The 17,886-nt window shown below is 40.6% G+C and overlaps 2 protein-coding genes across 2 annotated transcripts in view; both read left to right on the top strand.

The window, feature by feature from the left end:
- ZNF3 (zinc finger protein 3) overlaps positions 1-17,886 on the top strand; it is a 490,877-nt gene that overhangs the window by 122,500 nt on the left and 350,491 nt on the right. The window lies entirely within an intron of this gene.
- On the top strand, positions 7,327-11,461 carry OR2AE1 (olfactory receptor family 2 subfamily AE member 1). Its single transcript, XM_081555955.1, has one exon. The coding sequence runs from the start codon at positions 7,411-7,413 to the stop codon at positions 8,275-8,277; it is 867 nt and encodes a 288-aa protein (XP_081412081.1). The 5' UTR covers positions 7,327-7,410; the 3' UTR covers positions 8,278-11,461.

Genomic DNA, 17,886 nt, shown 5'->3' with positions numbered 1-17,886 from the left:
ATCAGGCCATTCGAAGTCGTCCTAAAGCTCACAGATACTGTTCATTAACTTTTTAGTTTTTTTCCTATCTTATTTCATTTCTTGTAGCTTCCATTGCTATGTCTTTATGCGTCAGTATTTCCTCCTGCCATGTCCTGTCTGCTGCCGGTCCCCTAATGTGTTTTTCATTCAGCTCTAGAAACTCGTGTGTGTGCACACTTCTGTTTTATCTTCTTTAAAATATGTCTTTATTAACATATTTAATCTTTCCTCTATCATTTTGAATGTATGGAATATATTGCAATAAATTATTTAATGTCTTTGTCTTTTTTTTTCTTTTGGCTGTGTCCTGTGGCTTGCAGGATCTCAGTTCCCTAACCAGGAATTGAACTTGGGGCCATAGCAGTGAGAGTCTGGAATCCTAACCACTAGACCACCAGGGTTCTGTCTGATCTAATCAATATAGTCAATAGAATACTTCAAATTGTCTATTGAGTATCAGTTCTGAGTAGACTTCAAGTCACTGATTTTTCTATTCATTTTGTTTAATTGCAAACCTGGTCATTATTTTTTTTTTTTATTGAATGCTAGACATTTTGAAATATATCTTATGTGTTAGATATTTTTGTATTCCTAAAAATATTCTTGAGCATTTTTTTGGGGGGGGGAATGCAGTTATTGGGAATCTGATCCTTTTGGGTTTTGCTTTTAGGATTTGTTAGGCAGAACCACACCAGGGTTTAGTCTAGGTCGAATTATCCCTCACCACTGAGGCAAGGCTCTTCTGAGGATTACACCCAGTACTCCAAACTGGTTTTCCAGTTTGGCTGGTGGGACTAGGCACTCCTCCTGGCCTGGCTTAGGTCCAGGTCAAGGCAGTTCTTTTCCCTAGCTTTGAGTGGTTGTATCTTGATGCTTCCTTACTTTAAAACTTTCTAAGAACTCACATTCTGCTTTGAATAAAATTTATTGGACTTTGCTTTTTTCCTTCCTTTCTCCTTCTTCTCTTCCTTCCTCCTTCCTCCCCCTCCATTTCTTTGGTTTTCTAGCTTCCTTCCTCCCTCACCTCTCCCTTCCTCCCTTTCTCCCCACCCTCTCTTCCTTCCTCCTTCTCCTCATGCTTGTATCTATCGTGGCATCTCCCACTTTGCTCTGCAATTGCATCTACTGTCATACTGGCTTCTTTCCAGCTCCTTAATTACATCAAGATTTTTTTTTTCAACTTAAGGATTTTGTACATCTTTGACTTTATCTGGATCTCTTTTTACCTTCAATTTTCTGGATAATCCTTATCTCAATTTAGGGACCGCAGCTTAGATGCCATTTTAAAAAGAGGCTTTCCCTTGTGACCCAGTTTATGACAGTGATCTCCCTGTTTTACTGCTGTATAGTAAATTCTTCTTTATCATCATTTAGCAATGGATATGCATTGTTTTGTCTTTCACACACTCCTTCCCTACTTCTAACGTCACCCCTTCACAACCACACTTTCTTTGTAATACTACTCCGTTCCAAATCTCTGTTTTCCTTGTTCTATCATGGCCCTACCTCTCCAACCACTGCAAGAGATAGGTACCTGTCCCAGGGAGGTCTGTCCTTTTACTGCAGGATCTGACACAGAGTGATTGCTCCAAGGGGGTGTCCACAGGGCTAAACTGTTGAATAGGTTTCTTCCTTGGAGTTTTCTCAATTGGAGGTGGAGGAGTATTGGATTTCAAGCTAAAAGTATGGCATGAGCGCTTCCAGCTGTATGGGTACTCTCTACCTAAAAATGTCTGAGAGAATGAGATCAGAGACCCAAGCCAAGATGAAAGGTGGAAAAAGAAGGCATTGACATGATTCAAGTAATTGGCTCTAGCTGATGCAGAGATTAGTTCTACCCCATTCACTGCTGTGATCCCATAACCTTCCCTTAAGATAGTGTAAGTTTTGTTTTAATGTCATTGGCATTTGCAGAATGTTGACTAATACAAACTGTTAACCCAACATGATGTAGTATATTTGCTTATCTATTTGTTCTCTCTCCAGGTCTCATGGGGGAAGAGAGCATGCTTACTTGTTTGTCACTGTACACAGTACAGTGCTTGGAATTTAGCAGGTGATCATCAAATATTAGTCAATAAATCAATACATAAATGCTACTACTTTAACTAGAAGGATATTATATGCTCATAAGAATGAGAGCACCAAGTAAATCCTTAGACAGAGTTTTGAAGAAAGTGGTGATACAGTGAATCTACTCAAAGAATAAACAAGATAAACTCAGTGAAATAAGACATTTCAGTATCTGAGTGGAGATAGAGAAGCAAAGAATGTCTCAACAGATCCTTTACCTCTAACGGTAATGGTAATGGAGAGGAAGAGGAGGGCATAACTGAGATGGGAGTAAATGAGGAGGAGATTATAGCTACACTACTGTTAAAAATTCTGTATCTGAAGTCTTTCCACATGTTATACCGATGTAGTCTAAAAAACTGGAGAATGACCAACAGCAAGGATGGGAAGTGCTACTGGTAATCACCACTCTCCATTCCTTACCTTTTCTCCCGTGGTATGGCACATGGGGAAACCCGCCACTGGGTCCTGTGGGCAACAGGGACTAGATCTTTCTCAGACTGTCTTCTCCAAAGGGTTGGATGGAAAGGGGCAAGAGAGTCTGGCTTTCAAGATGGTAAAATAAACCAGGGACTCTAGGAACTGTTTCTCTCCATGGTTAACTGGCCCTTGGAGATGAAATTCCCATGTTATCTTCTGAGCCACAGTACTCAAAATATCCCAGTCCCCTGACCTCTACAAACAAACTTCAAGCAAAGCCCTTCGGGAATGCTTATCTCATGCACAATGCAAGCCTAATTGGCATCCTGAGTAATGGTTTCCAGAAGAGATTTAGGATGTGTCCTTTGGGTGGGAATCCCTGATGCCATGTACTTAGTGTCCCCAATTTGGCTCAGCTGACATAGATCCTCTGGGTTTAGGGAAGTTTTATTTCTCACAGATGATGCTCCTCTTTCTTCACAATTGGCTCATGTCAGGCCAAGTCTTTCCTCATTCTAGCTGTTATGATTCCTGCTGAGGAAACGTCATGTTGTCAGGAAGGGGCTTATTCTCAAACCACCAGTGCTAGAGCCAGATTCTTACTTCATTAAATAGGAAAGGAGGTTTGTAAAGCTAAGAAGAGAGTGCCTTGAATGATCTAATAGAACATGAAATCCAAAATAGATTTTTCTTTTGACTTTGGACTCACTGATGATCACGCTGGTATTAAGTATAGCTTCTTAACCAGGAAACATTAACATAAATTTTTATGATTTAAGTGCTCATTGCTATCTTTGGATGAAGAGGTGGCTCATATGTTTGGAGGCAGAGAAAGCATATGCATGATTCAAAGGCTCAACTAACAGATTAAAGAAAAGTTTAGTTACTTAATTTGTCCTGATGCATGATGATGGAGTTCAAAATCTGAACACATTTTGTAAGAGCGTTCCAGAATTACATACTGTCTTGCTCCTGCTGATGCTCTGTCATTAAAAGAATTAGTGTAAACAATAAAGACTGTGTAGATGATATCCTCTATGCTATTCCTCAGTAAATGGCAGTTTTAAGAGTTATGATGGGAATCTGATGAGCACCTTAGAAAGGACCTGTTTGGATGTTTAGTAGCTAACGTGTGTGTCAGTGTGGAGCTATTCTGCATCCTCTATTTCACTACTGTACTTGTGTTCCCCACAAGAAACCTTTACCTGAAACTAAGGCATCCTCTGGCATTGTCAGCATATTACTGGAACCCTTAAGTTACAGGGTGACAACTGGTGATTCCATGAGGAATGCAGTCTGAGAAGGCAGAGGAAAGTCTCTTGAGGGACATAAATCAGACTAGGGAAACTATTAGTGAAGTTCCTATGGGAGGAAGAGAGACATGAGTCAGATGATGGGAAATGTATTATGCTATGGAGATTTACAGAAAAAGATAGAAACTAATGAGGAAAGAGGAAAGTATGTGGATTCCTAAGTAAAGGGAAATGTATGGGTATGTGTGATGGGGCTGGAATGACCAGAGGGCATGTGGGGACTGCTGGGCTCTCGGACCACAGGAAGCTGAGTTTGAAATAACAGTGCAAGGTGACAGCCCTAATGATGCTCCTCCGCTGCATGAAATGGAGAGAGATTACTGGTCAAATTACACCCAGAAGAACACATTCAGTCCTGAACTCTTCACTCTAAAAAGTAAGTAATCTGGAATACATGAAGATCCAGGAAGACGCATAGAAGGAAAAACACAAAGAGGGATAGGGTGGGTATTTGGGGATCAATTTAAAGAATTTTTTTAAAAAAAGTTCACTTTCACCATGGAGATCGAGCTCTCATTCTGATCAGTATTCATGCGAGAATTAGGTAAAGGGCTGATTGGGAAATTTGGCTGATTAAATGTTATAATCCTAGCTTTATCAGCCTGATTTGTAATTTTCATGATCTCAGGTTTTCCTAGGTCTTATCTTTCCTGTTTTCAAACACATAATTGTGGTGGGTTTGTTATGTGTCACCTTGGCACCCATGTACCTCTCTTTAAACTATGCTTAATCTTCAGATAAAGACAATATCATCATACCCTTCCACCTACCTGGATACAACTATCCCACGTACAACCAAAAAACATGTAACCCTCTCCCAAGAAGAACATTTAAAACACACTAACATTTTTTCCATAAAAAAGGTGAAATTAATTTTACTCCTAATTCGTACTCCTCTTTTATGTCCTGTAACTTAAATACTAAGATATGAAACTAATCATATTAATATATCTTATATTAGACAAAAGGATGACTGAGTGGAATAAACAGAAATATTTGGTAAATATATCTATACATTAAAAATTCACATATCAATAAGAAATGCCTATAATATTTCAAGTTTTCATTCTGCAGCTGCTCACACAGTCATGGCTGGTTTCTCTAAATACCTTCTTTCACTACCCAGTCCATATTCCTTTTGTCTGCAGTGGGTCACAGTTACTTGTTGGGTGGGAGACCAACTGTAAACTTCACTCCTGAAGGATCTGGGCCATTAGTAGTCTTGTCTGAATTGGGTTGTTGTGATTTTCCACTGATTTTCATCACTGGACATTTGAGTACAGAATGCACCCTAGAAAATCTGAATTCCAGACTTGTTCCTCCTTATTCCTGTGTAGTAGCAACTCAGTTTTCCCTTGCTAGTCAGGATCTATCACAACCACTAGCAGAGTAACTTTCTTTGCTTGTTGATTCAGTGATAAGAAGAGTCCAAAGTGGCAGGGTGGCAGCCTCAGCTCTCAGTAAATGAAACTGTGTTGCCTGATGAAGGAACTCCTTCCTTTGTAACTAGCAGAGCCTAAATGTGTGAGAGCAGAGATCTTGGCAGTGGATACCAGTTATAAATGGTACAGTGGGGTTTCTCTCCCACTTCTACCTCTTGATTTCTGGTCCCATGAACTGTCGCAATAGGAGAAACAGCACCATAAATTGATATAGAAATTTAGAACATATACCACATCACAGAGGACAATGCCCCGGCAATACGAGGTGTTGTCAACTACCAGTTGCTCTAACTGAGTCTTCAGAAGTCTGTTAGGTCAATTGTCTCAGGATACTGGAGAGTATGGAATAGACCAATGGATTCCTTCAGCATGGGCCCATCCCCACATTTCATTTGGTGTGAAATGAACTCTTTATGTGGCAGTAATAACATTACTTCATGGAATAACATTATGGTGAACAGAGCATTGTGTATATCCATAGGCGGTAGTTTTGGTAGCAGCGCTGTAGGGAAGGGAGGCAAATCCATATCTAAAGTGTCAACTCCAATAAGAAAAAAGTAAAGTCCCTTCAATAATGGAAGCTATCCAGTATAATCAGCCCACTACCAGGTATCTGATATCACTATGGGATGATGTCATATCAGGGGCTCAAAGCTGGGTCTCTGTTGGCAGATGGGCACTCAGTGGTGGCTAGACTGGCCGTGGTGAGTACAAGCGCATGTTGTTGAGCCTGTGTAGAGCCTCTATTCATGCCGCTATAGCAAATCTGTGAGTCCATTGGCATGAATACCACCGAGTGAGCAAGAAGGCCGGCATCCACAGAAGAGGTTAGCAGTTGGAAAGGACGACTCACTTTGTGGACCACAGTAGTGGATATTTCTTCCTTGTTTTGCTATGAATATTTGCGTATTTTTGACTGTGTGCAGGATAGTTACATGAGGCAGAAGAATGGCTTTGTTGTGTTTATTTGGGGATTACGTGTTGTTTAAGGAGATGTGTTAAGTATATGTTTACCAAATATGCTGAAGATGAACTCTGGAGTTTTTTAATGTGTCATCTTGGCTAGCATGAACTACATTTACTAGAATTCCTGTTTCTGTGAGTTTCTGGTTAAGGTGGGCCACCAGAGAGATTCTCGGGAAGATTTAGAGGGCAGGGGGAAGCATCTGTTGTTGCTGATGTGCTGACTCCCCTCACTGGTGTGAGGCAGCCGTGGACCGGCAGTTACTCTGCCTTTCCCTGTATCTTCCTCTAGCTTCTCTGACTTCGGAGCCAGGACTGTGCGTTTAGCCTTGTTAAGCAGGCCTCCGGCTTGTGCAAGAGAAAACATGTCACCAGTTTCAGAGGCAACAAGAATGACATGCGTTTCAGTCTGCCCTTGTGGGATTTATGTCATGTTGGTTGGTTCCAGCCTGACCTTGAGCTACCACAATTTTATACCCATCTTCCCTTCCTGACTGCTTGCCTCATGGAGTTCAAGTTGTAGAGTCAGATAGAAAGGTGGCAGCTTTACATAGACTGCTTAACCAGCTTTCACAGTCAAGTAAGGCCAAATCTCTATACAATCCATTAAATGTATATGTATGTAAATCTCTTGGTGGTTCAGCTTTTCTTGTTAAACCTTGACTGATGTAAGAAAAGATCTGTATATAAATATTATATTTATATCATATGTAAAATTTAGAGTGTTTCTACAAAGTATATATACTTAAAAAAGAACATATGTATATATACACATATAAATGTATATATCTTCCTTAATGAGGAGAGACTTGTTTAGAAGTCTAGCACTAATAGGGTCTAGGTATTCTGAAATTTCAGAGTGATCATAGATTTGATCACTGTGAGCAGAGATTTGAAGTTCTCTTATTTTAAAAAAGAGAAATTTCAATAATCAGAGCTGTTGAATAACTAGAACTAGAAAAATATTATTCTTCAAAATTCTTTTGTGGATTGAAAGATGCTTATTGTCAGGTTGATGAATCCCAGTACTTCTGATATCACATTTCATCTCCACTTCCTGTTTCCCAGGGGCTGAGGAAGGGGAGACATGGCAGAGGAATCAGTCCTCTCTGGCAGGCTTCGTCCTGGAAGGGCTCTTTGATGACTCTCTTGCCCACCTTTTCCTTTTCTCCTTGACCATGGTGGTCTTCCTTATTGCTGTGAGTGGCAACACCCTCACCCTTCTCCTCATCTGGGCTGATCCCTGGCTTCATACACCCATGTACCTCCTCCTCAGCCAGCTCTCCCTCGTGGATCTGATGCACGTCTCTACAACCATCCCCAAGATGGTGACCAACTACCTATCTGGCCAGAAGTCCATCTCCTTTGTGGGCTGTGCGACCCAGCACTTCCTCTATCTGACTCTGGGAGGGGCGGAGTGTCTTCTCCTAGCTTTCATGGCCTATGACCGCTATGTTGCCATCTGTCATCCACTGCGCTACACTGTTCTCATGAACGGAAAGGTGACCTTAATGATGGCTTCCACGTCTTGGTTGGGAGCATCCCTGAATTCCCTAATTTACACGGCAAGCTTGATGCACTTCCCTTTCTGTGGGCCTCGACAAATCCACCACTTCTACTGTGAGTTTCCAGCTGTTGTGAAGTTGGTATGTGGAGACATCACTGTGTATGAGGCCACGGTGTACATCAGCACCCTCCTCCTCCTCCTTCTCCCCATCCTCTTGATTTCTGCATCCTATGTCTTCATCCTCCACAGTGTCATTCAGATGCGTGCAGCTGGGGGTAAGAGAAATGCCTTTGCCACTTGCAGCTCTCACCTCACTGTGGTTTCCCTCTGGTTTGGTGCTTGCATCTTCTCATATATGAGGCCCAGGTCCCAGCGCACTCCACTGCAAGACAAAGTTGGTTCTGTGTTCTACAGCATCATCACTCCCGCATTGAATCCGTTGATTTATACTCTCCGGAATAAGGATGTAGCTAAGGCTCTGAGGAGGGTGCTGGGTAGAGATCTTATCACTCAAAGATCGCAAGTGCAGTTATCCTGAGTACATTAGTGGAATTCTTATCAGCTCCTTAAATTGTTCTCTGTAAACTGCAATGATTTTTTCAAGGGTCCAGAGCCTTGATGACTACTGCAAAATTGAAGTGGTTAACAACATTTCCAGTATTCTCACTTGCTCTCAGGCATCGAAGCCCTTTACAGTACCCTCTTAGTCCATCCGGGCTGCTATAACAACAGTACCAAGACTGGGTGACTTAGACAACAGACATTATTTCTCACGGTTTCGGAGGCTGAAAAGTACAAAGATCAAGTCTCCACAGTGCTAGACACTCTTTCATTTCCTTTTGATCTCTTTTCAAATGGAATCTTGCCCAAACATGCCCCCCTGATGAGACTATTTAAAGCAGCATCTTCACTCTTTGTCCCCTGATACTACCTTATGATCCTACTTCCCTGATATTGCATAACATTCTGTTCTTACTGTCTGCTTCCTAGAGTGAAATTTTCAAGAGGGTAAGGAGTTTTACTTTGTTTTCTGTTGTCTCACCAATGCCAAGAAAAGAATCTGACATGAAATAAGTACTCAGTAACTACTTGTTATCAAGGATACTAAGATCATTCAATGGGGAAAGGATAATCTCAATAATTGTGCTGTGAAAACTGGATATCCATATGCAAAAGCATAAAGTTGGGCCCTTACCTTACACTATACAAAACACTAAGTGAAAATGTATCAAAAACTTAAATGTAAGAACTAAAACTATTAAACTATTATTTTCTTCTTAGAAAAAAGCATAAGGGAAAAGCTTCATGATAAGAGGTTAACATCTAGAATATACAAAAATGACTACAATTCAAAGACAATCACAATAAAATAATCTAAACATGGGCAAAGGACTTGAAAAGACATTTTTTCAAACAAGTTATACAAATGGTCAACAGCACGAGAGGATGCTCAACCTCACAAGTCATTTGGTGAAAATCACCTCAAACAGGATTAAAGGCTTGGAAGTAAGACCTGAAACACAAAACTCCTGGAAGAAAACATAGGGGATAAGCTCCTTGACATCGGTCTTGACAATATTTTTTGGATATGGCACCAAAGGTAAAAAGAACAAGAGCAAAAAGAAACAAGTGGGACCATGTTAAACTGAAAAGCAAAAGACTTTCACAGCAAGTGAAGTGAAGTGCAAGTCGCTCAGTCATGTCCCACTCTTTGTGACCCCATGGGCTATACAGTCCATGGAATTCTCTAGGCCAGAATACTGGAGTGGGTAGCCTTTTCCTTCTCCAGGGGATCTTCCCAACCCAGGGATCAAACCCAGGTCTCCCACATGGCAGGCAAATTCTTTACCAGCTGAGCCGCAAGGGAAGCCCAAGAATACAGGAGTGGGTAGCCTATCCCTTCTCCAGCGGATCTTCCCGACCCAGGGATCGAACTGGGGTCTCCTACATTGCAAGCAGGTTCTTTACCAACTGAGCTATCAGGGGAGCCTTTCACGACGAGGGAAACCATCAAAAAATGTAAGGTCAACCTAGAGAATGGGGGAGATATTTACAAATCATTGATCTGATATGGGCTTAATATCCAAAATATATCAGAAACCCACACAACTCAACAGCCAAAACACACACACACACAAACAGATTAAAAAATAGACTGAAGAACTGAAAAGACTTTTTCCAAAGAAGACACACTAATGGCCAACAGGAATATGAAAATGTGCTCAATATCCCTAATCATCAGGGAAATGCAAGTCAAAACCACAATGTGGTATCACCTCACACCTGTGAGAACGGCTCTTCTCAACAAGAACAGAGATAATTGCTGAGGGGGATTTGGAAGAAAGAGACTCCTTGTGCCCTGTTGTTGTTGTTTAGTCACTAAGTTGAATCTGACTCTTTCAACCCCATGGACTGCAGCCCACCAGGCTTCCCTGTCTCCTGGAGTTTGCTCAAACTCATGTCCATTGAGTTGGTGATGCCGTCCAACCATCTCTTCCTCTGCTGCCCGCTTCTCCTCCTGCCCTCAATATTTACCAGCATCAGGATCTTGGGAATGTAAATCGGTAGAGTTACTATTGAAAAAATATTGAGGTTCCTCAATAATTAAAAATAGAACCATATTATGATCTAGGAATTCCAGTTCTGGGTAGAAATCCAAGTAAGTGAAATCTCTATCTTGAAAAGTTATCTTCCCCCCATGTTCACTGCAGTATTGTTAATAGTAGTCAAGATATGGAAACAACCTGTCTGTCTATGGGTGAATGGATAAAGAAAATGTGGCATATATATACAATGGAACATTAGCTCTATAAAAAATAACGAATTCTTGTCATTTGTGACAACATGGGTGGAACTTCAGGGCATTATGCTAAGTAAAATAAGTCAGAGAGAGAAAGACAAATGCTCTACGATATCACTTGTGTGTAGAACCAAAAAAACCCTCCACTTTTAGATACAGAGAACAGATTAGTGATTGCCAGAGCTGGGGCTAGGAGTGGGGAAAACAGGTAAAGGTGATCAGAATGTAGAAATTTCCAGTGAAGTGAAGTTGCTCAGCTGTGTCTGACTCTTTGTGACTCCATGGACTGTAACCTACCAGGCTCCTCCATCCATGGGATTTTCCAGGCAAGAGTACTGGAGTGGGTTGCCATTTCCTTCTCCAGGGGATCTTCCCAACCAGGGATCAAACCTGGGTCTCCCACATTGCAGGCAGACACTTTACCCTCTAAGCCACCAGGGAAGTTGAAGGGTATAATATCCAGCCTGGTGACTATAGTTAAGAGTATGAATTGTATATTTGAAAGTTGCCAAGAGATCAGATCTTTTTCTTATAAAAGAACTAAAATGAAATAAAAGTTCAATAAAAGAAAAAACCATAACTACTTGAGGTAAATTAACAAAACTCATTTTGGTAATCATTTTGGAATATATACATATATTGAATCATTGTCTTGTACACCTTGGACTAACACAATGTCAAATGTCATTCACATCTTAACAGCAGTAGGAGAAATGAGTCTCACTCTTCAATAAAAACAAACAAAAGCCATGATGAGACACTAAGTCATGCTCATTAAGGTGGCTACTACTAAAACAGCAGAGACGAGCAAGTGTTGGTAAAGACGTGGAGAGACTGGAAAGCTTGTGCACTGTTGGTGGATATAAAACGGTGCAGCCACTCAACAATTTGGTGGCTCCTCAAAAAATTAAAAAAAGAAAAAGACAATTACAGCAATTCTATTTCTGGGTGTATGGCCAAAAGAACTGAAAGCAGGATCTCAAGGCAGTATTTATACACCCTTGTTCATAGCAGCATAATTCACAAGAGTCCCAAAGAGAAAGCAATTCAAGGGTTCATTGATGAATGAATGGATTAACAAATGTGGCAAATATATATACAATGGAATCTTATTCATCCTTGAAGAGGAAGGAAATTTTGACATGTACTAAAATACAGATGAAACTTGAGGACATTATTCTATGAGAACTAAGCCATTCATGAAAATACAAATGCCTAGAAGAGTCAAGTTCAGAGACAGAACCTAAAATGACGAATGCCAGGTGATGGGAAATGGTTTCATGGGTGTAGAGGTGTAGTTTGGGAAGATAAAAAGAGTTTTGGAGATTTGTTGCACACAATATGAAGGTACTTAACACTACTGAACTTATACTTAAAAATAGTAAACATGGTAAATTTTATGTTATGGGTATTTTATCTCAATTTAAAAAAATGCATAAAAGCCTTTTACATAATTGGATTGAACTGTGCCCTTTATTCAAGCCTGGATTGAATACAGGGCACTCTCATCATTAATGATTTTTAAAAAGGTATAATCCCCAAACCTACCACAAACATACATTTTAATGGGAAAAACCATTAGAAACATTTCCAAAGCCAAAAACACAAAGCTCAAAATTACTGTTACCACTAAGCATTATATTAAAGAATGCTGCCAATACATTAGGAAACAGTTAAGTTATCCTCAGCAGAAAGAATCTTTACACTATTTTCTGTACCTTAGAAGGTAAAAAAAAATCAATTTACAATTAACAGGAGCCAAGTAAGCTCAAGAAATGTACAAGAAATAACACATTGCTTAACATCCCAAATAACCAGTCAGAAAATATAATAAAACCGTAATACATAAACTAAAAATGCTAAGATAAATACAGATAACATACATTGCTGAGTGGGAAACTTTTTATTTCAAAGAGGTCAGTCCTTCTTCAAATGAATCTTTGGTTTCAAAATGATTCCAATCCAAATTGCTTTCTGTGTATTTTGGAATTTGCCAGGACCATTCAAAAAGTCAAGACAAAGAGAAAATTGTAAGAATAAATCAAAAATAATAACTGAAAAACAGCCATACCAAAGAACAGAACTGTCAACTCTCAGAACTGTCAGAACATGCTATGAAATCCATGAAGTTAAAACAGTGTGATATCCATTAAAGGAAAGAATGAAAGAGTACTGAGAGTGGAACACAGATTTACATCAAGGAATACAGTGTATATTAACCAGGGCATCTAAATCAAGGCAAAATTTACGTTAAAACAGTTATGTACCCATGGCAGGGTGTAGGGACAGAACTCTTCAAAGTACTGCTGAGTTTCAAACTTTCTAAATGTCTTACATGAAATCCATGAATAAAATCTAAATATTTTTTTTTCCCCAGAGTTTGTTCTAGCCCTTAATCTTGGCAGGGTATTCTTACTGGAATTCGGGAGTATATTATAGCACTTGGGGGCAAAAATGCATCCCAGTAACCCAGCACTGGAAGCCAAGATGGAAAAGATCTCCACGGTCACCATGACCTTCCCCTTGGGGCTATTATACACAGGGAGGAAAGTGATCCAGACACTACAGGATACCAACATCCTGAATGTCAGGAACTTGGTTTCATTGAAAGTGTCAGGCAGGCTCCTGGCCAGGAAAGCCAGGGTGAAGCTCAAGAGGGCCAAGGAGCCCAAGTATCCTAAGGAAAGGTAGAACATGATGGCAGAGCCCTTACTGCACACAAGGATGAGGAGGGTAGGTTCCAAATGCGTATCCATGTCAAGGAAAGGGGGAGAGGTTCCCAACCAGACAGCACAGACAGTCACTTGAATGAATGGGAATGATGGAATTGGGTGCCCCTGAAAGCAACAACTGCCTCATCTTTCTCCCTGGGGTTATGACCTTGAAAGCCAGGACTACAGTGATGGTTTTAGCCAAAATGGTGGAAACAGCCACAGAGAACACGACTCCAAATGTCATCTGTTGGAGGATGCAGGTGGCCGTGTTGGGATGACCAATGAAGAGTAAGGAGCAGAGGAAGCATAGGATGAGGGAGACAAGCAGGAGGTAGCTGAGAGCCCGGTTATTAGCTTTGACTATGGGGGTGTCCCTGTGCTTCACAAAGACACCAAGAACCATGGCTACGAGGACAGAGAGACACAGGGCTGAGCAAGCAAGGACCATCCCCAGGGGGTCTTCAGAGGCCAAGAAGGTCGCAGCCTTTGAGAGGCAACGATCTCGATCACTATTTGGGTATTGATTGAACGCTTCATACACTGCATCACATCTGGTGAGAAAAGCAAGATGCCATTAACTTGGGTTCAGTGATTCTCATGAGCTCTGTAAATACTCACATTTGGCCAAATGGTCTAATTTGACACTAAATAAAGGAACATTACAGAGAGAAAAATTACGAGCTAATGCTGTCCAGGTTTTCTTGGCTATCAAGGACCAAGGAACCTAACATCACCTCTTTTGTTTATTTTACATACGCAGAGGAAAAAATTCTTTCATATAAACAAAGTTTCACCCAACTATTTCACTTAGAAATAGACAGCGGAGGACATATTCTAAATTCATTCACATGAAAGCAAGCATTTATTGATAATCTGCAGTGACCTAGATAATATCCCAAGTGTTACAGATATGTGAGGACCAAGGCCTCAACTCCCACTTAAGAAGCTTCAAACTCACATTATTTCTGCTATTCACATTACTGCAAACCTATGTCCTATCCATTATCACTTTTACTATTGCTGTTCTGATTTAGATAACTTGTATTTAAATAGAATAACTCCTCAGTGAATCTCCCTGTCTTCTGTCTTGAATCCCTTTCATCCACCATTCATTCAATCACAGGTTTTATTGTTTCTTTAACTTAAAACCTTTCATTCTACTTCTTTGATCAAATGCCGCGATTATTCTGTTCTTCTAGAACACTGACTCTCAGATTCTTATTCTGTAATAAAGATATGTCATATATACAGTAGGAAGAAACTATTATACAGAAAAGAGGAAGGTCATTGAGCAGAGCAGATAGAAATAAGCGCAGTTATTTAGGGAACTCAGGAGAAGTTACACTTTAGAGCCATATTTGTGGATACAGAGAGAGAAAACTGGGAGAATTTTGTAATGTTTGCTGTACTTCTGATGCCAAATGTGTGAGAAGCCTAGAACATATTAAATATTGGATCAAGCAAAGTAAAGATCTTCTTAGGGCATAGGATCTACTGTCAGCTGCTTTGGCAATTAGCCCCAACTGATGACGGTGAGATTCTAATGAGAAAAACTTGCAAATAAAGCCAGTACTAGTTCAAAGTGAGCTAGCCAGCAGCCAAGTTTGTAAAGGGTTTATGCTGAAAGGATAAGACAGAAGCTGAATTTCCCTAAAGGATTCCTGAGAGCTCCTGGATACTCACATGCCCTCACATACAGTTACCCTAGAAATAAGTTATCCACGGCATTTTCTATTTTAGTCTCATCACTGCCTGTAAGCCAACTCCAGAGGCTTCAAAGAGGAGTGTGAGGGATTCTGCCCTTGAGGTGTGTGCCTGTGTGCGAAGTCGCTCAGTCGTGTCCGACTCTTTGTGACCCTGTGGACTGTAGCCCACCAGACTTCTCTGTCCATGGGATTCTCCAGGCAAGAACTCTGGAGTGGGTTGCCATGCCCTCCTCCAGAGGATCTTCCTGAACTAGGGATTGAATTTGAGTCTCTCATGTCTCCTGCATTGGCAGACGGGTTCTTTACCACTAGTGCCACCTGGGGAGCCCCTGCTCTTGAGGTATTCTGTATCAACTTGCCAGCATTAAGCAAGCTAGATCACCTTCTGCTTTTATAACTTTCCATGTCTTCACCACTGGTCAGAGGATGAGCCCAGTCAGGGGATGTAAAGAAGTCAAGGTTTGTTCTTTCATTTAATTAAGACATATGTTGTATCTATCCAGAAGTTTGTATTTTGACTATATATTCACCATGCAGTTCTTGCTAAAGTTACCCTGAGGTATATCATACATTGTTACTGTCTGAATGGAATATTTTGTCATTCTATCTGCTTTATTATCATTATAGAAAGAAAAATCATGTACTGTACTTTTTTGCATATGTATTTCTTACATGATCTCAATTGGGAATAAATATGTTAAGTTTCACATAGAAACAAACATAGGTCTATCTGGAATGGTTCTTAAAAATGTTTCCTTGAGAACATAATGGTAAGGGTCAAAACCATGAGCAGGAATAAACCCACGAGAAGAGTACCCTTTCAGAGGGAGGATTAACTTTAACAGACAGTACTGAGGACCTGAGGGAAGAGCTTGAAGACTGCAGTCCCACTCTAAATCCTTCCCTCTTAGGGGACAAATAGGAATGTAAATGAAAAGGAGAGGAAGGAACCTCCCCCAGATCGGTACCTGTGTAACTGGAAATCTCCTTCTCGGGGCAGCGCACGCGGTCAAAGCAGCAGACACCTTTCCCCACTGGGGAGCTTGCCTCCATCCAGGCCCGCAGCTCTTGCTGCGCACAGAGCGAGGAGTCTCAGGAAATGAGAGGAAAGCCTTGTGAAAACCTGCACATGTGATCTAGTCCTGGGTAAGCGGGCTGTTTCAGGGACAACCAACGACTTTTATTGTGAAAAAGGAGCCCATTGTGGAGCTGGATTGGATGCCCTGCTCTATTGCATGATGCTAATTCGACCCAATGTCAAGAGCCTATACTTGATTAGATGCATCTGTCCCCAGTCTGTGAGGCACTAGGAAAGGAAAATTGCTCAAATTTGAAGGAAAGTTAGAAAATTATTCAAGTTATAAGGGGGCACTGTGCTTCTTGTGCTGAGCTGGAGGAAGTCACCAAAGTGCTCATGACCTGGTTCTGTTCTAAAGACCTGTATGTCAGAAATATCCAGCGACCAACCTCTTTAAATCCAATGGCCCAATCGATCAGCTCTTCATCTATGGAGAAACCTTGACCAGGTGGAGCCTGTGGGACAAACTGTCCTACTTTCACCCGAAGCCCAAGTCCATCGGCAAAGTTCCTAAAGTTGAGAATATCATACTGTTTCACAGACAGTCTTTGCTGATCCAAATATACCTGGTCCCCAGCATTAAAGTGGATGCTCTTCAGCAAGGAGCAGAGCTGGAAGAGATGTAGTTGGGTGGTAGGAAGAACTCTGATGAGGACACGTGAGATCTATCAGCTGTATGACTTTGGCTAGGCTTGTATCCTTTTTAAACTTCAAATTTAACAGTATTCACTTTTATTATAAAAATCAAGAGGTAATACCTATGAAAGCAACATGATAAGCTATAATGACAGCATATACATTTATGTAAATACGTATATTTAAGTATGTGTGTGTGTGTGTTAGTTGCTCAGTCGTGTCCGACTCTTTGAGACCCCATGGGGTGTAGACCACCAGGCTCCTCTGTCCATGGGATTCTCCAGGCAAGAATACAGGAGTGGGTTGCCATTTCCTTCTCCAAGGGTTCTTCCTGACCCAGGGATTGAACCCGGGTCTTCTGCATTTACCATCTGAGCCAGCAGGGGCTTCCCTATTTAAGTATATGTGATATGTATATTATATATGTGACATGATATATAGAAATATACATAGTATATACTAACATATATATGTGCTTATGAGTCAAACTCAACATGGGTACTTTTTTATCAGTCACTTCCTTGATGAAGTGCTTGAGATCATTACAACCAAATAATATCTATACACATAGTTCAGAAAATATTGGGTAGAGAGTCAAATTCAGCCTTACTTCGTTGTCATTATTAGTCTCTTAAAACTTCATTTTACTCATTGGCAAAATGGAAATAAAATACTATCTTAAGTAATTATATAAGGTAAATCATATACATACATATGAATTATATAACATATATACATGTATATATATATATAAGATTTTAAAATTAGCCCCTATAGTGCCAGACCTGACCCCTGACACATCAAGAACTCTCGTTCTCTCTACTACCATTTAAGGCATTGTCTCTACTGCCATTTAAGGCATTGTGAAAGAATATCAAAACAAGTATAACCAAAACAAAACAAAAGGAAAAAAACTGGCAAGATGGAGTCTCTTAGTGACCCGCAGGGTGGCTCATAACTTCCACATCTGTCTCTGCCATTGGCACTATTTTCTTTATGATCATTTCTATATAAGCAAAACAAACTTGAAAACATCTAGGACTAGATCTCCTTCTTAGGCAATCAAGGTAGTAAAGGAAGTCTGATAACTGAAGAAAGACACCAAAGTCCTGAATTCCCACTGAAGTTCTGAAAAAGTTCATTTGGCTATGTAATGGACTAGAGCTAAAAGTTAGGTCATCATAGGAGCCCGCCTTCCCTGCCTCCTCCCTTG

The sequence above is a fragment of the Giraffa tippelskirchi genome, chromosome 13 (assembly GCF_054371585.1).
Source record: "Giraffa tippelskirchi isolate mGirTip1 chromosome 13, T2T-mGirTip1v1.2.pri, whole genome shotgun sequence".
Taxonomy (NCBI): Eukaryota; Metazoa; Chordata; class Mammalia; order Artiodactyla; family Giraffidae; genus Giraffa; species Giraffa tippelskirchi.
This window is presented reverse-complemented; position numbering and strand designations above follow the sequence as displayed.

Coding starts and splice junctions, on each gene's coding strand:
- OR2AE1 (XM_081555955.1), top strand. CDS start 7,411: ATGGTGGTCTTCCTTATTGCTGTGAGTGGCAACACCCTCACCCTTCTC.